We start from the raw sequence: 26,688 nt of genomic DNA on the forward strand, positions 1-26,688 counted from the left end.
ATAAAAAACTGAATGTTTACAAACAACATCTCTTAGCAACCATCAGTGAAAAACGCATCACACCCGCACTTGCTTGCGGATGCAATACGTTTTTCACGCAACCCCATTCACTTCTATGGGGCCAGGGCTGCGTGAAAAACGCAGAATATAGAACATGCTGCGATTTTCAGGCAACGCAGAAGTGATGCGTGAAAAACAACACTCATGTACACAGACCCATTGAAATGAATGGGTCAGGATTCAGTGCGGATGCTATGCGTTCACGTCACGCATTGCACCCGCGCGGAAATCACGCTCGTGTGAAAGAGACCTTAGACTGGTGATGGCTAACCTCTGGTACTCCAGCTGTGGTAAAACTACAGATGTAGCAGGGTTAACACACAAACTCGTGTTATCTTGAAACAAAAGCCATTTAAAAGCAATTGAAGGTGTTTTCTTAACGCATTTAGTTTAGATAACACGACTCAGGAAGCATGTGTGTTAACTCTACTGCATCTGTACAACTCCCAAAATGCACGCTTGCTTGGCGGTTCTCAGAACTCCATAGAACTGAATGAAGCATGCTGGAAGTCATAGTTTCACCACAGCTGGAGTGCCGGAGGTAAACGATCACTGCGTTAGACTATTCTAACAATCTACTGTGAATATGCATGTGTTGCTGATGTTACCCACTGCATAGCAAGTGCGGGATCTGCAATAGATATGGCATGCTGTAGATTTGAGTCTGCAGCATGCATATGGGATTTTGGTAAAGCCCATTCACATACATTCTACGGTGCCTGAGTTGCATCCCTTAAAATGCTACAAGCCTATTCATAAAGCCCTGCAAAGTTCTGTGACTAGCGGGTGGCAATAGGCTTAGGATAGAAAAAGTTGTGTGTGACAAGCTATAATCAGGAGCTGCTAATATTCTAGAGGTCATCAAGCAGAACCCAGAATTTCAAAAGCCAGTGGAGCTCTGTAAGGGCTCATGCCCACGACCGTGGGACAGCCGCATGCGGATCGCAGACCCATTCACTTGAATGAAGTCCGTGATCCGCATCCTACGGGCACCGCCAAAAAGTACATGCACTACTTTTTTGTGGTGCGTAGGAACGGCCAGAAACACCACGGAAGCACTCCGTAGTGCTTCTATGGGGTTCCGATCCATGCTTCCGCACCGCATCTCCAGATTTGTGGACCCATTCAAGTGTATGCACACTGCTGGTGACCGGTGTATTGCAGAACCGCCGTATGCGGTCCGCAGCACAGGCACAGAGCCCTTACGTTCGTGGGCATGACCCCTAAGGCTGGGTTCACATCACATTTCCCTTTCCGTTTAATGTATACAAAAAAACATATATGTTAAGTGGATGCCTCAGACTGATACCATACAGTGGCTTCACATAGAGTTCCATTGTAAAAAAAATAAAATAAAATAAATATATAATTTATTTTTCACTGGACTGTGCAGGACAGAAGAATGTGGTGTGCTGCGTTTTTTTCCCGTGTACAGTCAAACGGAAGCATAAAACGTGATGTGAACCCACCCTAGGGCTACATGCACACGAGTTTTTCATGGCCATTTTGCATCAGTTTGTGCATCCATTTTCTGGGCGTGTGTCAGTTTTTAATGTCCGTTTTGCATCTGTTTTGCATCAGTTTTTCATGTTCGTTAAAAATGGACATGAAAAATGGATGAATTTGTTTGACAGTTATTTCTAGACCCACCCTTCTGAGAACACCCACAGGATGGTAGGCCCCCAGCTAAAATAATGTCCCCCATTGTGTAGGATTCTTTTTTTTGTTGCTGCCCCAGCTTTAATAATGCCCCCATGTAGGCCCCCAGCTAAAATATTTTCCCTCATAGTGTAAGAATTTTTTTTTACTGCCCCCAGCTTTAATAATGCCCCCTATTTTGGCCCCAGCTGAAATAATGTCTTCCAAGGTGTAAATCATTTTTTTATAGTGCCCCCAGCTTTAATAATACCCCCATGTAAGTCTCCAGCTAAAATAATGTCCCCATAGTGTAGGATGTTTTTATTTATTTTTTACTGTCCCCAGCTTTAATAATGTCCCCCATGTAGGCCTCCTGGTAAAATTATGTCCCCCATAGTGTATGATTTATTTTTTACCGCCTCCAGCTTCAATAATGCCCCCAATGTAGTCCCCCATCTTAAATAATGTCATAGTGTAGGAATTATTTTCTTAATGTCCGCAGCTTTAATAATGCCCCCAATGTAGGGCCCCATCTTAAATAATCTCCCCCATGGTTTAAATAAAGCCCTCATAATGGCCCATGTTTTTTTTTGTTGTTGTTGTTGATTTTACAAAAAAATAAAAATCACCTTATCCACTTGCTCACGCTGCAGCAGTCTCTTTTCTCTTCACTGAACAGGACCTGCCAAAGGTGCACGATGACATCACTGCGCACTCCCACGTGGTTGCGTCACCACGCATATAGCAGGTCCTTCGGCAGGTCCTGAAGAGAAAAGAGACTGCCGCACTGTGAGTGGATGAGGTGAGGGTTTTTTTAACCCCTCCTGGGTAAAGTGTACCCGTTTTTAACAGCCATTAGATGGGTGCACTCCGTCAATCAGCTGTTAACAACAGTCCCATTGATTTTAATGGGTCCATCTGACCATGAAAACGGCCAAAAATAGGACATGTCCTATTTTTTGACGGACGCTATTCACTGGCCGTTAAAAAAATGGCCATGTGAATAGCCCCATAGACTTTTATTGGTGCTAAAAATGGTCGTGTGACAATCGTTACTTAGACGGCCATCACACAGCTATAATTCACTGTCGTGTGCATGAGGCTTAATCATAGCAACCAGACATCTGTGTCCAGCTGCCCTGTGTATTCACACTAATGACTTCTAATATCTGATGGTTGTAGGTAAGATCATGCCGTTATAACAGTGATGGCTAATAGACTTGAGCGAACACCTGGATGTTCGGGTTCGAGAAGTTCGGCCGAACTTCCTGGAAATGTTCGGGTTCGGGATCCGAACCCGACCCGAACTTCGTCCCGAACCCGAACCCCATTGAAGTCAATGGGGACCCGAACTTTTCGGCACTAAAAAGGCTAGCCCAGGAAAGAGCTAGAGGGCTGCAAAAGGCAGCAACATGTAGGTAAATCCCCTGCAAACAAATGTGGATAGGGAAATGAATTATAATAAAAATAAAATAAATAAAAATTAACCAATATCAATTGGAGAGAGGTCCCATAGCAGAGAATCTGGCTTCACGTCACCCACCACTGTAACAGTCCATTGTCATATATTTAGGCCCCGGCATCCAGGCAGAGGAGAGAGGTTCCGTAACAGAGAATCTGGCTTCATGTCACAGAGAATCAGTCTTCATGTCATAGCAGAGAATCATGCTTCACGTCACCCAACACTGGAACAGTCCATTGTCAGATATTTAGGCCCAGGCACCCAGGCAGAGGAGAGAGGTCCCGTAACAGAGAATCAGTCTTCATGTCAGCAGAGAATCAGTCTTTATGACATAGCAGAGAATCATGCTTCACATCACCCAACATTGGAACAGTCCATTGTCATATATTTAGGCCCCGGCACCCAGACAGAGGAGAGGTTCATTCAACTTTGGGTTGCCCCGCAATATAATGGTAAAATGAAAATAAAAATAGGATTGAATGAGGAAGTGCCCTGGAGTACAATAATATATGGTTAAGGGGAGGTAGTTAATGTCTAATCTGCACAAGGGATGGACAGGTCCTGTGGGATCCATGCCTGGTTAATTTTTATGAACGTCAGCTTGTCCACATTGGCTGTAGACAGGCGGCTGCGTTTGTCTGTAATGACGCCCCCTGCCGTGCTGAATACACGTTCAGACAAAACGCTGGCCGCCAGGCAGGCCAGCACCTCCAAGGCATAAAAGGCTAGCTCTGGACACGTGGACAATTTAGAGACCCAGAAGTTGAATGGGGCCGAACCATCAGTCAGTAAGTGGAGGGGTGTGCACACGTACTGTTCCACCATGTTAGTGAAATGTTGCCTCCTGCTAACACGTTGCGTATCAGGTGGTGGTGCAGTTAGCTGTGGCTGTTGACAAAACTTTTCCACATTTCTGCCATGCTAACCCTGCCCTCAGAGGAGCTGGCCGTGACACAGCTGCCTTGGCGACCTCTTGCTCCTCCTCTGCCTTGGCCTTGGGCTTCCACTTGTTCCCCTGTGACATTTGGGAATGCTCTCAGTAGCGCGTCTACCAACGTGCACTTGTACTCGCGCATCTTCCTATCACGCTCCAGTGCAGGAAGTAAGGTGGGCACATTGTCTTTGTACGGTGGATCCAGCAGGGTGGCAACCCAGTAGTCCGCACACGTTAAAATGTGGGCAACTCTGCTGTCGTTGCGCAGGCACTGCAGCATGTAGTCGCTCATGTGTGCCAGGCTGCCCAGAGGTAAGGACAAGCTGTCCTCTGTGAGAGGCGTATCGTCATCATCCTGCGTTTCCCCCCAGCCACGCACCAGTGATGGGCCCGAGCTGCGTTGGGTGCCACCCCGCTGTGACCATGCTTCATCCTCATCCTCCTCGTCCTCCAGTAGTGGGCCCTGGCTGGCCACATTTGTACCTGGACTCTGCTGTTGCAAAAAACCTCCCTCTGAGTCACTTCGAAGAGACTGGCCTGAAAGTGCTAAAAATGACCCCTCTTCCTCCTCCTCCTCTTCCTGGGCCACCTCCTCTTCCATCATCGCCCTAAGTGTTTTCTCAAGGAGACATAGAAGTGGTATTGTAACGCTGATAACGGCGTCATCGCCACTGGCCATGTTGGTGGAGTACTCGAAACAGCGCAACAGGGCACACAGGTCTCGCATAGAGGCCCAGTCATTGGTGGTGAAGTGGTGCTGTTCCGCAGTGCGACTGACCCGTGCGTGCTGCAGCTGAAACTCCACTATGGCCTGCTGCTGCTCGCACAGTCTGTCCAGCATGTGCAAGGTGGAGTTCCACCTAGTGGGCACGTCGCGTATGAGGCGGTGAGCGGGAAGGCCGAAGTTACGCTGTAGCGCAGACAGGTGAGCAGCGGCAGGATGCGAACACCGGAAGCGCGAACAGACGGCCCGCACTTTATGCAGCAGCTCTGACATGTCGGGGTAGTTGTGAATGAACCTCTGCACCACTAAATTCAGCACATGCGCCAGGCAAGGGATGTGCGTCAAACCGGCTAGTCCCAGAGCTGCAACGAGATTATGCCCATTATCGCACACCACCAGGCCAGGCTTGAGGCTCACCGGCAGCAACCACTCGTCGGTTTGTTGTTCTATACCCCGCCACAACTCCTGTGCGGTGTGGGGCCTGTCCCCCAAACATATGAGTTTCAGAATGGCCTGCTACCCCGGGCTGTGCTGAAGTTGGTGGTGAAGGTGTGTGGCTGACTGGATGAGCAGGTGGAAGAAGAGGAGGAGGAAGCCGAGTAGGAGGAGGAGGCAACAGGAGGCAAAGAATGTTGCCCTGGGATCCTTGGCGGCGGAAGGACGTGCGCCAAACAGCTCTCCGCCTGGGGCCCAGCCGCCACTACATTTACCCAGTGTGCAGTTAGGGAGATATAGCGTCCCTGGCCGTGCTTACTGGTCCACGTATCTGTGGTTAGGTGGACCTTGCCACAGATGGCGTTGCGCAGTGCACGCTTGATTTTATCGGATACTTGGTTGTGCAGGGAAGGCACGGCTCTCTTGGAGAAGTAGTGCCGGCTGGGAACAACATACTGTGGGACAGCAAGCGACATGAGCTGTTTGAAGCTGTCTGTGTCCACCAGCCTAAATGACAGCATTTCATAGGCCAGTAGTTTAGAAATGCTGGCATTCAGGGCCAGGGATCGAGGGTGGCTAGGTGTTTTTACGCTTTCTCTCAAATGTTTGTGAGATGGAGAGCTGAACGCTGCCGTTTGACATGGTTGAGATGCTTGGTGACGGAGGTGGTGGTGTTGGTGGTACATCCCCTGTTTGCTGGGCGGCAGGTGCCAACGTTCCTCCATAGGCGGAGGAAGAGGCCGAGGCGGCAGCAGCAGAAGAGGCCGAGGCGGCAGCAGCAGAAGAGGCCAAGGCGGCAGCAGCAGAAGAGGTAGCAGGGGGAGCCTGAGTGACTTCCTTGTTTTTAAGGTTTTTACTCCACTGCAGTTCATGCTTTGCATGCAGGTGCCTGGTCATGCAGGTTGTGCTAAGGTTCAGAACGTTAATGCCTCGCTTCAGGCTCTGATGGCACAGCGTGCAAACCACTCGGGTCTTGTCGTCAGCACATTGTTTGAAGAAGTGCCATGCCAGGGAACTCCTTGAAGCTGCCTTTGGGGTGCTCGGTCCCAGATGGCGGCGGTCAGTAGCAGGCGGAGTCTCTTGGCGGCTGGTGTTCTGCTTTTGCCCACTGCTCCCTCTTTTGCTACGCTGTTGGCTCGGTCTCACCACTGCCTCTTCCTCCGAACTGTGAAAGTCAGTGGCACGACCTTCATTCCATGTGGGGTCTAGGACCTCATCGTCCCCTGCATCGTCTTCCACCCAGTCTTGATCCCTGACCTCCTGTTCAGTCTGCACACTGCAGAAAGACGCAGCAGTTGGCACCTGTGTTTCGTCATCATCAGAGACATGCTGAGGTGGTATTCCCAAGTCCTCATCATCAGGAAACATAAGTGGTTGTGCGTCAGTGCATTCTATGTCTTCCACCACTGGGGAAGGGCTAGGTTGATGCCCTTGGGAAACCCTGCCAGCGGAGTCTTCAAACAGCATAAGAGACTGCTGCATAACTTGAGGCTCAGACAGTTTCCCTGGTATGCATGGGGGTGATGTGACAGACTGATGGGGTTGGTTTTCAGGCGCCATCTGTGCGCTTTCTGCAGAAGACTGGGTGGGAGATAATGTGAACGTGCTGGATCCACTGTCGGCCACCCAATTGACTAATGCCTATACCTGCTCAGGCCTTACCATCCTTAGAACGGCATTGGGCCCCACCAAATATCGCTGTAAATTCTGACGGCTACTGGGACCTGAGGTAGTTGGTGCACTAGGACGTGTGGCTGTGGCAGAGCGGCCACGTCCTCTCCCAGCACCAGAGGGTCCACTAACACCACCACGACCATGTCCGCGTCCGCCTCCCTTACTAGATGTTTTCCTCATTGTTCACCACAATAAGAAAAATATTATTTGGCCTAATGTATTGAATTCAAATTCAGGCCTTTTCTTACAGACACCTAGCACTATCTGGCTATCTATTTAGGTACCGTATTACACTAATAAAGGCACAGCAGTAACGACAGATTTAGCTGAATATAAATTTGAGGCCTAGTATTTAGGCGCTGGATGACAGATATACGTTTACGGACAGAATTAGACTTGGAAATGCACGGTAGCGTGTGAAGTTATTGTGGATGACCCTATCAGCACCTTGAATCTAATATACCCTTTTAGGGATAGATTTAAAGTAGGTCTGATACAGCAGAAACCACTAATTTAGGAAATTGCTAAGTTGGGAATTGTATTTCAACCCAGAATAAAAACTGTGCTTTGACGGACACAAAATAACTTGACCAGCTACAGCAATAACCACAGATTTAGCTGAGTATAAATTTGAGGCCTATTATTTAGGCGCTGGGTGACAGGTATACGTTTACAGACAGAATTAGACTTGGAATTGCACAGTAGCGTGTGTGTGAAGTTATTGAGAATGACCCTATCTGCACCTTGAATCTAATATACCCTTTTAGGGATAGATTTAAAGTAGGCCTGATACAGCAGAAACCACTAATTTAGAGAATTGCTAAGTTGGGAATTGTATTTCAACCCAGAACAAAAACTGTGCTTTGACGGACACTAAATAACTTGACCAGCCACAGCAATAACCACAGATTTAGATGAATATAAATTTGAGGCCTATTATTTAGGCGCTGGGTGACAGGTATACGTTTACAGACAGAATTAGACTTGGAATTGCACAGTAGCGTGTGTGTGAAGTTATTGAGAATGACCCTATCAGCACCTTGAATCTAATATACCCTTTTAATGAATAGATTTAAAGTAGCCCTGATACAGCAGAAACCACTAATTTAGGAAATTGCTAAGTTGGGAATTGTATTTCAACCCTGAACAAAAATATATCCTTTGCCAGACAGCAGACAGTATTACAATTGGCTGGCCACAGCTGAAACACCAGATTTAGGGTACTGCTATTTTGGCAATTGTATTTCACCCCTCAATAAAATAGCAAGCACAGCCAAGCCCCTGATGTAGGATATAGCCAAAAAATAACCACACTATTGATGGTTAAATGCACTTGGTGACAGCTTGACCCTGATGTAGGATATAGCCAAAAAATAACCACACTATTGATGGTTAAATGCACTTGGTGACAGCTTGCCCCATATGGAGGATATAGCCAAAAAATATCCACACTATTGATGGTTAAATGCACTTGGTGACAGCTTGACCCTGATGTAGGATATAGCCAAAAAATAACCACACTATTGATGGTTAAATACACTTGGTGACAGCTTGACCCTGATGTAGGATATAGCCAAAAAATAACCACACTATTGATGGTTAAATGCACTTGGTGACAGCTTGCCCCATATGTAGGATGTACTTGGTGGCAGCTTGTGCTGGCGCACCACAAGACACAAAATGGCCGCCGATCACCCCAGAAAAAAGTGAATGAAAAATGCTCTGGGCAGCCTAAAAACAGTGATCAATTGAATAGCAGCAGTTTAATGATCCACAGCTGTAAATCGATCACTGACTTAAGTCTTTTGGAGGAGTTAATCACTGCCTAATCTCGCCCTAACAGTCGCAGCTGCAACCTCTCCCTACACTGATCAGAGCAGAGTGACGTGCGGCGCTACGTGACTCCAGATTAAATAAAGGCTGGGTCACATGCTGCACTGGCCAATCACAGCCATGCCAATAGTAGGCATGGCTGTGACGGCCTCTTGGGGCAAGTAGTATGACGCTTGTTGATTGGCTGCTTTGCAGCCTTTCAAAAAGCGCCAAGAAAACGACGAACACCGAACCCGGACTTTTACTAAAATGTTCGGGTTCGGGTCCGTGTCACAGACACCCCAAAATTCGGTACGAACCCGAACTATACAGTTCGGGTTCGCTCATCCCTAATGGCTAACCTTGGCACTCCAGCTGTGGTAAAACTACAACTCCCAAGATGCCCCGCTTGCTTGGCTGCTCTCAGAACTCTATAGAAATAAATGGAGCATGCTGGGAGTCGTAGTTTCACCACAGCTGGAGTGCCAAGGTTAGCCATCACTGCGTTATAACATGTAGCATGCTTAGCTCTATAGACATATTATTTGCTATTAACCTCTTATTTTCTTCTCTTTTATCCATTGCATGCTTCTAAAGAGGACAATATGGAGGACAATGCAGTACGGGGTAAGGTTTTAACTATCCAGTATCAGTTGAGTTGTAATGTGTGTAGAGTTTCCAGTAAATCTGATTACTCTGAAGTACCAGAGTCCCCACCCTCCCAAGAATTAGAGACAGCGGAAAACATCATATGATTTTAATGAGCGTATAAACATCTGCTACTAAGACGTGTTGAGCTCATCCCATCATAAATGTCTTATTTACTGGAAACATGGCTATTTTCTTGTTAATGATGGGATCTAATAACTGCTCTTCCAGATGTTTGCTCGAAATTGACTGGTAAATGAAGTGAAGGGACAACATTATCAACTTTGCATATTAATTTGGCAGATTGTCCTGTATTGGCAAAGTGCACATCTGTCATACAGAGACGTTTAATGTCTGGAGAATAAAAACAGATTGTTATATATGAAACACATAACCTCTCATTTTGTTTCCTTCTCACTGAGACAAGTGGTTTCATCATGGACATATGGTTTTGCATGGAGCAGCAATGAGCACATACAATGTTTGATAGGTGAAAAGCCTACACTATACCCACTGGGTATTGATCTGCCAATTGTTCACCATGTTATTTCAGTGGGACAGTGCAAAAATGTGCAATTTTATATGTACAGGCAAGCAAGCAGAGATTTCCTTGTCTTGCAAAGACATTGGGAGAGATGTGGTGTGTCAAAGCTGGTACAGAGGAAGAGCAGAGTAGTTGCCCCTGAAAGGCAATCAACTCACTAGTTCCAATTTCCAAAGGGACTATGAAAAACAAGAGGCGGAATCTGATATTTTTTATGTTGATGCATCTCCCCTGTTGATGATGCATCTCCACAGTTTACGTGGCCTGCCTGAATTTGTCTCACTTCATTTATTCGCTGCATGGCCACTTGTGCAACGAAGCCATGCTGTGGGCCTTCTGCTGCATATGGTGCCCTGGAGGCATTTGTGTGCAACCAGATTTAAAATGACAGCACACAGGATTTTCTAATGTTCTGGCTGTTTATCAGATGATGATCTTGATGCAGATCATGGTCCTACACCACTTTGGTACCTGAACAATTGATCTAAAAAGGTGTTCCAAACCTACTCAATAAAATACAATAGCTAACTACTTTGTATGTTACATACACATCTACTAGATGTAGCGGTCAGGGGATAAAAAGACTGCAGGGCAGCATTCAAATACAGTACAGCAGACAAGGAGGCTGAATCAGATACCGGCTTTATTACAGGGCAAAATATAACGTCCATAAAATCAGATTACCAGTATTGTGCAAATGCACCAGAGGCGCAATTGACAAAGGACAGAAACAGTGTAAACAGGTTTACAAAGATGTACAGGAAGGATAACTGAACTTTTCATCCAAACAAAATGCGCTCTAAACAGCAAACACAAAAAAAAATGCAAGCTACTCTCCTCTAATATTCTCCTGTCTGCCCCTGCTAACCAGGGAATGTTTCTCAAATGCACTGACTAAGTCTCCTGCTCTATGTCCTACCACAGATTAGCACCGGTGCACACTCACAGTTCTGCAGGTAGCTGCTTGCTTTGGTCTAGCACGTGAAGGCAGGTGCAGTCTGGCTCCTGATCCGGTCGCTTGCTTGTCCCAGCGCGTTTTTTTCCTCTCTCTCTCTCTCTAGATTGCAGGTACAGGCATCCACATAGTTGAGCTCTGACAGGAGTAACCCGTCCTGTCACATGTCTCTGAATTGAACACTTTGCTCCTCTGGAACACACTTTTCAGTCTCTGTTGATCTGTCCGACAGCAGCCAGGAAAAATCACTTTATAGTCCCTGTAGCTCTGTCCCACAACAGCAGACTCTCTCTGTACACCTCAGGAAGGACGCAGCACTCCAGCTGTCGGACAGATCAACAGAGACTGAAAAGTGTGTTCCAGAGGAGCAAAGTGTTCAATTCACAGTAGCTTCATCACCTGCGGCCTGGGAACTTTGCTCAGTGTTAGGAACGGCCCACCAGTCTTCACTATTGTTTTCATCGTGGATAATAAAGTCTGAGGACTGGACAGAAGGAGGTGTCCTCTGAGCATGTGTGGGATCTTCAGACTGACATGGCCATAGTATATTCCTATGTAGAGTCTTTGAGTCAAACGCCTCATTTTCAACCCATACTTCTTAGACCGGACAATTGTAGTACACTCTCTTGATCACTTTGTATGGCTGTACTTCCCAACGCTCGCTCAACTTGCCTCTAAGCCGTTTCTCTAACACCAGTACCCGGTCAATCCAAGGAAGGCCTTCAGCTCCCGCAGCGTTCTGGGCACTAGCCATTGTTGTATTGCAGCCACTTTGTCTTGGGACAGTAGCACTCTGTCTTGGGACACTGTATGGCCCAAGTACTCGATCTCCCTCTTGAAGAGATTACACTTCTTTGGCTTTACCTTCAGGCCATGGGCTCGCAGTCACTCGAGTACCTGCCCTAGCCAATTCAGGTGTTCTTGAAAAGTAGGCTCTGTCCATTTCATGATGAACCCTGTCCCATTTTGCAGCATGTCCTGCTCTTAGGGCATCAGGGCTGATGAAGCATCTGGAAGAAACATGCCCTTCATATCCTGCTCAGAAGATTTGCCAACTCATCTGCGAGTCTGGAAGGTCTTTCTTTTTCCAGGAGTCGCCTGTATGTTCCAGAAGAGTTGGCATGAATAGCTTCTTTGTACCATCATAACTGTGAAGATTTTTTAGCCTTCCCTTTTTTAGCCATAATATTCCCTGTTTCAGTTGCACAGCTAGATGCATTTCACGCAGAAGCAGGGGGTGTCTCCCTTCTGTGAAATCTGCCAGTAATCTATAGCTGTGATGTACTTTTCCTTACTCCCCCCTATTTGTCTGTAAAGAATAAATCAAGGCAACTGGACTTACTGTAGATTTCTTGAAAACGTTTCACTCGTTTTCAAGAAATCTAAGAAATAGTTTTCAAGAAATCAACATTTTCAAGAAATCTACAGTAAGTCCAGTCGCCTTGATTTATTTTTTACAGATATACCATAACCTGGATAAATGGGAACCTTCACAGACTCCCCCCTATTTGGTTTTCTGCTCTATAGCTCAAAGAACAGATAAAGAATTTATGAACACATAGGAGGCTCCTATAACCTTCAAAAGCGGCATAGAAGCAATTCTTTCATCAGGCTTAGCTTCAGCGAATTTTGATTTACTGTGAGCTGTCTTCTGTGTCCCTGTTACTAGCGATAGATCTTGCTGGACAATAGGCAGTGGACTGCAAGTTAAGTGAAAGTGAGACCCCTAGTTGCCATGACTTTATAGCTTTTTTCAGTTGGATGCAGGCAGATTTTTTTTTTAAATAAAGCGATTTAGAAATTTGTTAGTTTGTAACACAGTAACATACTATAGTAACATAGTTTGTAGACCATTCTATATTATATAAAATTGTGGGAAACTACAGTGACTCATTTTAAGTCACAGAAATGTCTGCAACAAATCTGTCACCTGAAAACATACTCCTAGGTCTCAAAAGAATGTTGTTGTTCCATAGGAAAAGTAATCAGTGGTAATAATGAGGACTGCACTGGCAAAAGCTGACATTTTTTCACAGGATGGCTACCTGTGTACAGTAGCTTAAAGACACTTGTTCGATGAGTGAAATTGAAAATCAACTCACATTTGGTATCTTTTCACTGCTATGTATACATCAGGTAATTGTGCACTGAACCATCTGTAAGCCGTTCTCCAAGGATAGAAACGGAATTCAGTATTTCAAAGTGGAGTAAATAGTTCTATCAGCTATATCAGACCAGCTTTTAACCAAAGCAACAAGGAGATACATATATGTGTGCATACCTAAAATTCAAATAAACCATATTAGAAATAAAATATCAATAATACAAACAAACATTCGAAGACACTTTGTATGGGGTACGAATCAACATTTAACAAAAAACAAAGCACTAGAATGCTTTGTCTGATCCCCCACCAAGGTTATTAGAGGTAGAGGTGGGAGTTGAGATTATAGGTTGTTTGAGGGTAAATTGGATTTGATTAGGAATCATTGTGTTGGAATGTTGACCCTAATCATATGGAATCTGACTAAACGACCTATAATATGTAGGGGAAATAAAAAAAAATGTTTAATATCTTAATGTATGATGGACTTCTTTATCTGCTCTTTATGGAAGGTAGTATAGCAATATGTAAGGTTACGATTTTAAATTGTACAGTCATTGCTATTTATTACCTATATGAGGAAAGATAGGAAATTTGAAAATGTTTGAAAACTGACATCCATATTACCATTATTTTTAATGCTAAAGTTTTGTTATATATAGCTCTTGTTGCTTATCTGGGGTCATCATATAATGAGATACCTGCTGCTTTAGCTGAATCTTCTAAGATCATCTCCAATAGAAAAAAAAAAATCTCTGTTCTAACCAAACGCTACATAAAAAAGTTAGTCATTTCTGAGGTTTTTTTTCAGGTGAACGACAGTGGATAACATTCTATTCCTCAGAGACAATTTCATTATCAAGTTAAGGGGATTTGTGATGACTTAGGTTCTATAAGACTACAATCCCAGTAGACTGGGTCAAGCAATTTTAATACCTAGATCTAACCAGCCAACAGATAAAATACAGAAATAGGAATCACAACCATTATTCTTTTTATTGCCATTAAACTTTGCACTTTAGGTCACAATCTGCTACATGCATAACACGCCAAAGTGGACACATACAGAAGCTATGTCCTGTCAGATACCTAAAGACAATGATGAGGGTAATGTTTGAGATTTTCCATAAGTAATTTTAAACCATATTATTTAAATATACTTATAATTAACCCCTGAAGAATGAATCCTATTTTTGCATTAAAGATGCAGCCTAATCTGACATGTACCATAAGTGGTAATTTTGGAACGCCTCTACATATCCAAGCATTGTATTTTCATGACATTCTGTACTTTATGTTAGTGGAAAATTTTGGGTTTTGTTTTTGTCTAACAAAAATCTGCAATTTAACAAAAATTTGGAAAATTTAGCAATTTTCAAGATTTAAAACTGTATGCTTTTAAAACAGACATAACACACTAAAGGTTGATTTTACCGTTTTCCATGTGTCTGATTTTTTTGTTGGCATAATATTTTTAAAGTACCTTTATTTTTGGCATGCACTAGAGGATGCTTATAATTGTAGCAGCAATTTTACAAATTTTCAGGAAAATTTCCAAATCCTATATTTTTTTTTAGAGACCAAATCAGTTCTAAAGTGACTTTGAGAGGCATGTATGTTAGAACCCCCTGTAAATCACCCCATTTTAAAATCTGAACCCCTCAAAGTATTCAAAATGAGATTTAGGACATTTGTTTACAGGTGTTTCACAGGAATTATTGCAAAATGTGAGGCAATTAATTTTTTTCTTGCAGATTTTCATTTTCTAATTATTTGGAACACAGCAGGTGATAAAAATGGAATAAATACATAATAAATACATTGAACGCATTTCCTTGATATTGCGGTGTTTAGAAATATTCCATATGTGGCTCTAGATGAAATAAAATACCGGCCTCAGAAGTGAAGGCGCATCTTGTGGATTTTGGATCTCTGTTTTTTAGAAAGTTGTTTTAGGCACCGTTTCAGCTTTGCAAATGCCTTGAGGTTCTAAAATATGAGAAAATCTCCAAAAGGCCCCATTTTGTAAACTACACCTTTCAAGGATTAATATGAGGCGCAGTGAGCATTGTGACCTCACAGATTTTCCATATCTGAAGAGTTAAATGGTGGGGATCGCCACCACTAGCACCTATGTCGGCCATTGCAGTGGGGTGTCTGCTACAGTTGACACCTGCTGCTCATGCAAATCTGTTTTTGAGCTGAGCCCTCTCCATGCCGTAAATGTACAGCATGGTCCTCTAATGTAGTGCTTCCTAGGCTACATATTAATGGCATGGAGCAGTAAGGGGTTAAAGGAGCATAGTTCATTTACAAGTATATCTGTCAACCAACAAGGTGGTCGTCTGTTTATAGTTTTATAATCTCATATTACTAAAAAATGCATTTCTCCAATTATCAGGTTCCTCTCCTCTGAACTACCTCCTGCATTGATTACTCACTGTAAAATTCTGTGATAAAATCCATACAAAAAAGTCAGTACACTGAGAAATCAGGTTACAGCTGCTACTCATAGAAATCTAAGGTGAGGGAGAAGGAGGAGTGAGCAGCTGCAGAGAGACACACTGACACAGAGAGAAAGAAAGAGACATAGGTTTATAAAGACACAGCTGTTGCTTCTACTGTCTCACCCTAGTGTTGGATTCATAGCAACACTGCTTGTTATTGCTGAATAATGTCCTCCATACTGCCGTTGCTGCTTATGTGCAGTGTTCCCTATAAGCCTTGGCAGCTGATGAGCGGGGTCAGCTCAGAGCTGGGCACAGCGCCATCAAAGGTGGGCGATAGGATAACCTAAAATAATTGTCACATTAAAGAGCATACAGTGTAACCTCTGCACCATCAGTACAATACAGTATAATCCCTGCACCATGCTTTGTAATGTACAGTATAATCCATACACCATGCTGTACAGATTACATTATAATTCCTGCACCATGCCATACAATATATAGTATAGTTTAAACACCATGCTTTACAATATACAGTATAACCCCTACACTATGCTGTGTAATGTACATTATAATCCCTGTACCATGCCGTACAATATACAGTATAATTCCTGCACCATGCTGTACAGTATACATTATAATCCCTGCACTATGCTGTGTAATATACATTATAATCCCTGCACCATGCTATACAATATACATTATAATCCATACACCATGCTGTACAATATACATTATAATTCCTGCACAATGCTGTATAATATACATTATAATTAGAGATGAGTGAATGTTTCAAAAATGTAATTCGCCAGATCCGAATATATTCTTGCCAAATTACGTAAAAAAAAAATGCTATTTCCTTGCTGCTAAGAGCCTTTATAGTGGTGTAGAACACTGTGCCTTGTAGTAATGCACATAGGGGGTCATCTTTGGTAGTGAAATAATACTGTGAGTCTGTATGACATGCATGTCTTGCATGTCTTCTGTTTTTTGTACCCACTCCTGCTTTTAGCTTCCAAATCTTAAGACAATTCTGATGGGACCATACAGGCCTTACAGCTGCTACATAGACAGTATCCATTGTGCGTCTCATTTTTCTTTCCTTCTGACAGATCAGAAGAAAGGTCAAATAAATGCTGATGTCAGCCAGGCCGATAGGCAAAATAGTGGCCCAGTTATAAAGTGGGGAGGGTGGGAACAGCATAAAAAATCCACAGAGTGGACCTATGACATAGTGGTGAGGTGAAAGCAGCATGAGGAGACCAATGAGTGGCCCAATGACAGAGTCTGGAGGTTGCGGCAGCATCAGGAGGCCACAGACTGGCACAACAACCAAAGAATGTGGAGGTGGCAGCAGCACGAGAAGGCCACAGAGTAGTATGATGACGAGATATTGTGGAGGTGGCAGCAGCATGAGGAGGCCACAGAGTGGCACGACAACAAAGTGTGGAGGTGTCAGCAGCATGAGGAAGCCAGAGTAGCACGACGAGAGATTGTAGAGGTGGCAGCAGCATGAGGAGGCCACCGAGTGGCACAATGCCAAAGTCTGGAGTTGGCAGCAGCATGAGGAGACCACAGAGTAGCCCAATAACAGAGTATGGAGGCAGAAACAGCAGCAGCAGCATCAGGAGGAGGCTACAGAGTGGCACAATGACAGAGTCTGGAGGTGGCAGCAGCAGCATCAGGAGAAGGCCACCGAGTGGCACAATAACAGAGTCTGGAGTTGGCAGCAGCATGAGGAGACCACAGAGTGGCCCAATGACAGAGTGTGCAGGTGGCGGCAGCAGCAGCATCAAGAGGAGGCCACAGAGTGGCAGAAAGACAGACTGGAGGTGGCGACAGCAGCAGCATCAGGAGGATACCACAGAGTGGCAAGGTGACATAGTGTGGAGATGGCAGCAGGATCAGAAGACCACAGAGTGGCAAGGTGACATAGTGTAAAGTCGGCAGCAGCAGCAGGATACCACAGAGTGGCAAGGGGATACCACAGAGTAGCAACGTGACATAGTGTGGAGATGCCAGCAGCAGAAGAGTCAGGATATCAAGGAGTGGCAAGGTGACATAGTGTGAATATGGCAGCAGCATCAGGAGACCACAGAGTGGTAAAGTGACATAGTGTAGAGATGGCAGCAGCAGCAGGATCAGAACACCATAGAGTGGTAAGGTGACATAGTGTGGAGTTGGCAGCAGCAGCAGGATAACACAGAGTGGCAAGGTGACATAGTGTGGATATGGAAGCAGCATAAGGATACCACAGAGTGGCAAGGTGACATAGTGTGGATAAGGCAGCAGCAGGAGGATACCACAGAGTGGCAAGGTGACATAATGTGGAGATGCCAGCAGCTGCAGGATACCACAGAGTGGCAAGGTGACATAGTGTGGATGTGGCAGCAGCAGCATCAAGATACCACAGAGTGGCAAGGTGACATAGTGTGGAAATGGCAGCGGCATCAGGATAACACAGAGTGGCAAGGTGACAGTGTGGATAAGGCAGCAGCAGGAGAATACCACAGAGTGGCAAGGTGACATAGTGTGGTGAAGGCAGCAGCATCAGGAGACCACCAAGTAGTAATGTGACATAGTGTGGAGATGCCAGCAGCAGAAGAGTCAGGATACCATAGAGTGGCAAGGTGACATAGTGTGAATATGGCAGCAGCAGCATCAGGAGACCACAGAGTGGTAAGGTGACATAGTGTGGAGATGGCAGAAGCAGGATCAGAACACCACAGAGTGGCAAGGTGACATAGTGTGGAGTCGGCAGCAGCAGCAGGATAACAGAGTGGCAAGGTTACATAGTGTGGATATGGCAGAAGCAGCATCAGAATACCACAGAGTGGCAAGGTGACATAGTGGGGAGATGGCAGCAGCCGCATCAGGATACCACAGAGTGGCAAAGTGACATAGTGTGGATAAGGCAGCAGCAGGAGGATACCACAGAGTGGCAAGGTGACACAGTGTGGAGATGGCAGCAGCAGCTGCATCAGGAGACCACAAAGTGACCAGGTGAAAGAGTGGGGTGGTGGGTGGCAATCCCAGTACCCGCTGACAAAGGTGGGTGAAAGAAGGAGCACTTGGCATCAGATGTGTTGCATCAGGCGGGTGGCAGCGTCAGAGTAGTAGCTGAGGCAGGTAGCCAGAAGAAGCCGGACTCTTTTTTCAAAGTGAAAGTGTTGGTGTGGCACCATGGATGATGTAGTCTGATGCTTCGGGAATTGGTGGTTGGAAATCCTGACAGATCCACGCCTGATTCATCTTGACTCAGATCAGTCTCTCCACATTTTGGGTGGACAGACGAGTTGTCTTTGGGGTAACTATGGCCCTCGCCGCACTAAACATCCGCTCTGCTGCGACTCTACTGGCTGGGTAGGACAGCTTTTCCAGGGCAAGCTCGGCCAGTTGCGGCCACAAATCCAGTTTGGCTGCCCAGTAGTCCAGCAGATCTTCAATGTGGGGTGGTAGGGTGCTGTCTAAGTAGGCAACCACCTGCTGGTTCAGGTCCTGCTCCAGGTCTACCTGCTGATGCTGCTGGTGAGTAGTTTCTTCACTATGTTGGTGAAGAAAGCTGCTCATCAGCGACTCTAGACTAAGGCTGCTGCTGATGGAGCTGGTACTGCTCCTGCCACCCCACCCCTCCCCAGCAGCCACAGCAGTTGAACGTGAGTGCAGATGCCCCCCCCCCTCCCAGTCAGACCTGCAAGAGGATGGACAATGGCGCAGATATGTAGTCAGTTGGCTGCTGCCTAGGATATCTCTGTAGTAGTTCAGTTTGTCCTCCCTCTCAGTGGGTGTAAAAAAGGCCTTATTATGAACCAGTAGTGAGGGTACAACAAGGTGGAGAGCCAGAAGTCCTCCCTCTTCTGAATGGTGACAATTCGGCTGTCACTACGCAAGAAAGTGAGCATGCATCGGGCCATTTGTGCAAGTGACTCGGAGGGACTTCCTGCCTCCATCTTCACTTCATACTGCGATGGTGTGTCTGCCTCGTCTTCCTCATCGCCCTGTAGCTCCTCTGCCTGCTCCTGCTCCTCCTCTCCTGTCACCTGAGTAAACCACCCATTTCGCTACACATTGCCTGTGCTCCAATGTCCCCCTCCTCCTCCTCCTTCCAGTTCAGCCCCCACAGGGCTCATGTGGCCGATACATCTAGGCTCCACGTCTCCAGTCCCCTGACCAGCCATTGTTGCCACCATCTGTTCCAGGAGATGAAGCAGTGAAATGACGTTGTTCATCCCATAGTCCTGGCAACTGACAAATAACGTGGCATCCTCAAAAGGCCAGAGCAAACGGCAGGTGTCACGCATGACCTGCCACTTGCTAACATTGAAGTTACACAGGGGAGTACTCCTATCCGCTTGAATCATCAAGAAATTGTTTAGTGCCTTTCTCTGTTTGTAAAGTCGGTCCAACATATGGTGGGTGGAATTCCAATAGGTGGAAACGTCGCATATCAGCCTATGTTGGGGGATGCCGTTCTACTGCTGCAGTTCAAGGAGGGTGTGCTTTGCAGTGTACAAGTGGATGAAGTGCATGCAAAGTTTCCTGCCCATATTTAGGATGCCTTGCAGAAGGGTTGAAGACTTCAGGAACCGCTTGACAACCAGATTTGACACAATTTTCTTCCTGTTGTAGGGGAGAAAGCTAGGATTTGATTTCTTGACAAGGACACGGAGCAGTTCCTCCCCTGTGTGACTCCGTTCGCCTGGAAAAATGAGGTGCCAACATTGGCACCCTGGCTACGCTTCACCTTCGGGCAACATATTCTACATATGGCCATGTTCACCTCCTCTGGCAGCTTAACAAAAAACTGCCACACCGCCGAGTAGGTGAATTTCCCCCCAACAGTACGGACTGACTGACTGTTACCGCCACTGGCTCCGTAAACCCCTGCACCACCACTTCCTGGGCAGGTAGGCTGCTGCGAAGCGGGTGGTCTACACCGGGCACGTTTGGCTCCCGACCTCCCACTGCTGCCACCCTGCTGACTCCCAGCCATGCTACCATATTGCTGGCTCACGGTCAACTTGCCACCCTCTTCTCTCGATGATGATGAAGCCCCTTCGTCACCCGGCTCCCAAGTGCGATCAGCTGCATCATCATCATCATCAAGTACTGTCTGCACGTCACTGATGTTCTCCTCAACGGTCTCTGGGTCTGGAGCCTGACCACTCGCAACACCAGCTCCCACACCAGTCTCCTCATCATTACTTGCCCACCTAGCGGAGGAAACGGTGGATGTCTCCTCCACATCTTGGCTGGCCAGTAGCTGCTGACTCTAGTAGCTCTTCCTCGCTAAAAAGTGGAGCCGAGCCCACAGCATATAATACTTCTCTGGGTAAAGGAACAGAAAAGGACAGAGGCAGGTTGAGGACAGGTGAGGGCACAGGGCCTGCTCCCGGGCCATGCTAACTAAGGGTTGTGTCTGACGAACCCACCGACTATTGGCTGAGTGTGTCTGATGTGACTTGGGATGAAGTGGATGACCAAGTTAACCAACCAAGAACCGCTGGGTTGCTGGTCAAGACACGACTACTAGATGACACCGGGAGCTCAGGCCTCTTACTGCGATTCCTGCTGCCACACCCTCCTTACTCTACTGCAACCTCTGCCTGCGCCAGAAACATTTAGGTCTCTGACACTCCTCTGTGCATGGTCTGGCACTTCTCTGTCTGACATACTTTTACCTGAACTAAATAAATTAAAAGCAAATTAAAACACCCCTAAAAGCAACAAAAATATTTTTCTTTTTGTACTGAAATAGGCCACTAAACGCTTTCACCACAAATAAATGCAACAGTGAAGTGTGTATATATTTTTCTTTCTGTACTGAAATGGGCTACTAAACGCCTTCAAGACATATAACTCTAGAAGTGAACTAAGAATATATTTTTCTTTTTGTACTGAAATAGGCCAGTAAACGCTTTTAGCAGAAATAAATGCACCAGTCAAGTGCGTATATATTTTACTTTCTGTACTGAAATAGGCCAATAAACGCTTTCAACACATATAACTGCAGAAGTGAACAGAGAATATATTTTTCTTTTTGCACTGAAATAGGCCACTAAAAGCTTTCACCACAAATAAATGCAACAGTGAAGTGTGTATATATTTTTCTTTCTGCACTGAAATGGGCTACTAAACGCCTTCAACACATATAACTCTAGAAGTGAACTAAGAATATATTTTTCTTTTTGTACTGAAATAGGCCAGTAAACGTTTTTAGCAGAAATAAATGCACCAGTGAAGTGCGTATATTTTTTTCCTTTTTGTACTGAAATAGGACAATGAACGCTTTAAGCACATATAACTGCAGAAGTGAAATGCATATAGATTTTTCCCTTTTTCTACTGAAATAGGCCACTAAACTCTTTCACCACAAATAAATGCAACTGTGAAGTATGTATATTTTTTCCTTTTTGAACTGAAAAAGGACACTGAACGCTTTCACCACATATAATTGCAGAAGTGAAATGTCTATATATATTTAGTTTTATACTGAAATAGGCCACTAAAGTCTTTCACCATAAATAAATGCAACAGTGAAGTGCGTATATATTTAACTTTCTGTACTGAAATAGGCCAATAAACGCTTTTAACACGTATAACTGCAGAAGTGAACTCAGAATGTATCTTTCTTTTTGTACTGAAATAGGCCACTAAGCGCTTTTAGCTAAAATAAATGCACCAGTGAAGCGAGTATATATTTTACTTTCTGTACTGAAACAGGATAATAAACACTTTCAACACATAACTGCAGAAGTGAACTGAATATATTTTTATTTTTGCACTGAAATAGGCCACTAAGCGCTTTTAGCTAAAATAAATGCACCAGTCAAGTGCGCATATACAGTATTTTCCTTTCTGTACTGAAATAGGACACTGAACGCTTTCAGCGCATATAACTGCAGAAGTGAAGTGCATATATATTTTTCCTTTTTGTACTGAAATAGGCCACTAAACTCTTTCATCACAAATAAATGCAAGTGTGAAGTGTGTATATTTTTTTCCTTTTTGTACTGAAATTGGACACTGAAAGCTTTTACCACATATAACTGCAGAAGTGAAATGTTTATATATTTTTTTTGTTTTGTACTGAAATAGGCCACTAAAGTCTTTCACCATAAATAAATGCAACAGTGAAGTGTGTACATATTTTACTTTCTGTACTGGAATAGACCAATAAATGCTTTCAACACATATAACTGCAGAAGTGAACTGAGAATATATTTTTCTTTTTGTACTGAAATAGGCCACTAAAGGCTTTTAGATAAAATAAATGCACCAGTAAATGTGCACATATATTTTACTTTCTGTACTGAAATATACCAATAAACTTTCAACACATAACTGCAGAAGCGAACTGAGAATATATTTTTCTTTTTGTACTGAAATAGGCCACTAAACGCTTTTAGCTAAAATGAATGCACCAATGAAGTGCGTATATATTTTACTTTCTATACTGAAATAGACCAATAAACACTTTCAACACATATAACTGCAACTGTGAAGTGCGTATATTTGTTTTCCTTTTTGTACTGAAATAGGACACTGAACGCTTTCACCACATATCACTGCAGAAGAGAAATGCGTATATATTTTTAGTTTTATATTGAAATAGGCCACTAAAGTCTTTCACCACAAATAAATACAACAGTGAAGTGGGTATATTTTTTTCCTTTTTGTTCTGAATAGGACACTGAACGCTTTCACCACATATAACTACAGAAGTGAAATGTGTATATAGTTTTCCTTTTTGTATTGAAATAGGCCAATAAACTCTTTCACCACAAGTAAATGCAACTGTGAAGTGCATATATTTGTTTCCTTTTTGTATGGAAATAGGACACTGAACGCTTTCACCACATATAACTGCACAAGTGAAATGCGTATATATTTTTCTTTTTCCACATATATAAGCCACTAAAGGCTTTTCAACAAAGCACTTGCACCCCAATAACAAGAACAGATTGCTGGAATGCCAGAGCTTTATAATGGCTATTTGGATCCCCAAATAATGTTTCCCTGCACTCATAAATCACTTTTTTCCACAATGAGGTTTTTCTAGCACTGTACCTAGCGACTTCAGACATCTCTCCCTGCACTAAGATGCTGTGAAATGATTTCTCCCTATCCTTTCCCTGCACTTGTAACTTGCTTTTCTGTCCCTGTCTCTAGCGCCTTCTGACGTCTCCCCCTGAGCTAAAATGCTGTGAAATGATTCATCCCTATCCTTTCCCTGCACATATAAATCGTTTTTTCATTTTTTTTTTTCACAATGAGGTTTTTCCTATTGCTGTCCCTAGCGCCTTCTCACGTCTGTCCCTGCACTCAGAATGCTGGAAAATGTCTGACTCTAAGATGGCCACCGTATTTATAGGGCTGTGACATCACAGGGGTGGCTGGCTTCTGATTGGCTGCATGCATGGCATTATGGGTCAGCCCGCCTTCCTAAAGTTCCTTGCCCCATGTCCTCACATGTGTAGCCACCATTGTAGCTGCCATTTTAGGAAAAATAGTGATTCGTTACTACGAAGTGCGAGGAAATTTGCATTCGTTGCCAATCAAATTTTTCCTGAAATTCAGATCGAATACCACTTCGTCTGATTTTATTCGCTCATCTCTAATTATAATCCATAAACCATACAGTAAAATATAAAGTATAATCCATACACCATGCTGTACAATATACATTATAATTCCGACACCATGCTGCATAATATACATTATAATCTATACACCATGCCGTACAATATACAATATAACCCCACAGTGTAGGTGTAAGGCCTCATGCACACGACCGTTGTGTGCATCCGTGGCCGTTGTGCCGTTTTCCTTTTTTTTTCGCGGACCCATTGACTTTCAATGGGTCCGTGGAAAAATCGGAAAATGCTCCGGTTTGCAGCCGAGACTGTGATCCGTGTATCCTGTCCGTCAAAAAAATATGACCTGTCCTATTTTTTTGACGGACAACGGTTCACGGACCCATTCAAGTCAATGGGTCCGTGAAAGAACACGGATGCACACAAGATTTTTATCCGTGTCCGTGATCCGTGGCCTTAGGTTACTTTCATACAGACGGATCCGAAGATCCGTCTGCATAAAAGCTTTTTCATAGCTGAGTTTTCACTTCGTGATATTCCTCAAAACGAAGATAACGAAGTATTCTCCATCTTCGTTTTAGCTATCTATTCGTCAACTTCGCTAATTCTAGCAATCAAATAGGAAGGTTGACTATAGAGACAGCTGTTTAATTCGCTATGCGATTATATTACTTTGTTTTTTTTTATAAATAGAATCATTATAATAATCAAGTATTTAACTATTCAATTAAAAAAAATAATGTAATCGCATATTCGTCATCTTCGCTAATTCTATATATCAAACAAACAATAGGAGAGTAGCCTTAAGTTAAATTCGCAATACGCGATTATTTAAATCGCATATTAATCGCGATAACTAGAATAATGACGAATATTCGATTTTGACGAATATAAAAACGAATATTCTATTGAATATTCGCAAATTTTGTCGAAATCGAATATGGCACCTGCCACTCATCACTATTGAACGGTATGGTGTATGGATTATAATGTATATTGTATAGCATGGTGCAGGGATTATAATGTACAGTCCTGATCAAAAGTTGAAGACCACTTGAATAATGGCAAAATCAAAATCATATTTTACATTGTTGGATCTTAACAAGGTTCCAAGTAGAGCTTTAACATGGAACAAGAAGAAATGAGAGTGAGACAAAACATTTTTTGAGCATTCAATTAATTGAAAATAACGATTAAACTGAAACAGGCTGTTTTTCAGCTAATCCAAATTTTAGGACCACATGCCTTTAAAAGGCCAAATCTGTGCAAAGATGTGGATTAATTGTCATTTTCTGTCAGGTAGTCACACGTTGTGATGGCAAAGGCAAAAAAACTCTCCCTTTTTGAACGTGGTTGGGTTGTTGAACTGCATAAGCAGGGTCTCTCACAGCGCGCCATCGCTGCTGAGGTGGGATGCAGTAAGCGAGTCATTTGGAATTTCTTAAATGATCCTGAGGGTTATGGAACAAAAAAAATCAAGTTGAAGACCCAAAAAAATGTCATCAGCACTGAGCCGGAGGATTCAATTGGTTGTCCGTCAAGACACTGGACGATCCTCAACCCAAATTAAGGTCTTTACTGGTGCTGACTGTAGCCCCATAACCATCAGACGGCATCTGACACTGAAGGGCTTCAAAAACAAAAAACATCTTCAAAGACCTCGTCTCCTTGAACGCCACAGAACTGCTCGTTTGGACTTTGCAAGAGAGCACCAAACATGGGACATTCAAAGGTGGAAGAAAGTTTTATTCTTTGATGAGAAAAAAATTTAACCTTGATGGTCCTGAGGGCTTCCAATGTTACTGGCATGACAAGCAGATCCCACCTGAGATGTTTTCTACGCGCCACAGTGGAGGGGGCGCCATAATGGTCTGGGGTGCTTTTTCCTTCAGTGGAACAATGGAGCTTCAGGAAGTGCAGGGCTATGTCCAGATGTTGCAGAGAGCATTCCTCATGACTGAGGGCCCTCGTCTGTGTGGTAACGACTGGGTTTTTCAACAGGACAATGCTACAGTACACAATTGTCGCAGGACAAGGGACTTCTTCCAGGAGAATAACATCACTCTTTTGGCCCATTCTGCGTGTTCCCCTGATCTAAATCCAATTGAGAACCTTTGGGGATGGATGGCAAGGGAAGTTTACAAAAATGGACAACAGTTTGAGATAGTAGATGGCCTTCGTGCGGCCGTCTTTACCACTTGGAGAAATGTTCCCACTCACCTCATGGAAACGCTTGCATCAAGCATGCCAAAACAAATTTTACTGAGTTCATGTTTGGAAGTTGGATTTCTGTTTTGGGGGGGTTTAGTTTTTTTTTGTAGGTGTAGTCCTAAACTTTTGTTCAGCTGAAAAACAGCCGGTTTCAGTTTATTTGTTGTTTTCATTAAATTGAATGCACAAAAAATGTTTTGTCTCACTCCCATTTCTTCTTGTTGCATGTTGAAGTTCTACTTGGAACCTTGTTAAGATCCAGCCATGCTAAATATGATTTTTATTGCCATTTTTCAAGTGGTCAGGACTGTATATTATACAGCATGGTGCCGGGATTATAATGTATATTGTACGGCATGGAACAGGGATTACAGGTCATTCTCAAAAAATTTGCATATTGTGATAAAGTTCATTATTTTCTGTAATGTACTGATAAACAT

General features: G+C 44.0%; 1 protein-coding gene across 1 annotated transcript in view; it reads left to right on the forward strand.

Moving 5' to 3' along the window:
- The window catches only part of GPC6 (glypican 6), a 1,295,998-nt gene that overhangs the window by 1,182,401 nt on the left and 86,909 nt on the right, over nucleotides 1-26,688 (forward strand). The window contains exon 7 of the mRNA XM_044285536.1: nucleotides 9,337-9,366. Coding sequence (XP_044141471.1) covers nucleotides 9,337-9,366 — 30 coding nt within the window. The remainder of the gene's footprint in view (nucleotides 1-9,336; nucleotides 9,367-26,688) is intronic.

This window comes from Bufo gargarizans, chromosome 3 (genome assembly GCF_014858855.1).
Source record: "Bufo gargarizans isolate SCDJY-AF-19 chromosome 3, ASM1485885v1, whole genome shotgun sequence".
Lineage (NCBI taxonomy): Eukaryota > Metazoa > Chordata > Amphibia > Anura > Bufonidae > Bufo > Bufo gargarizans.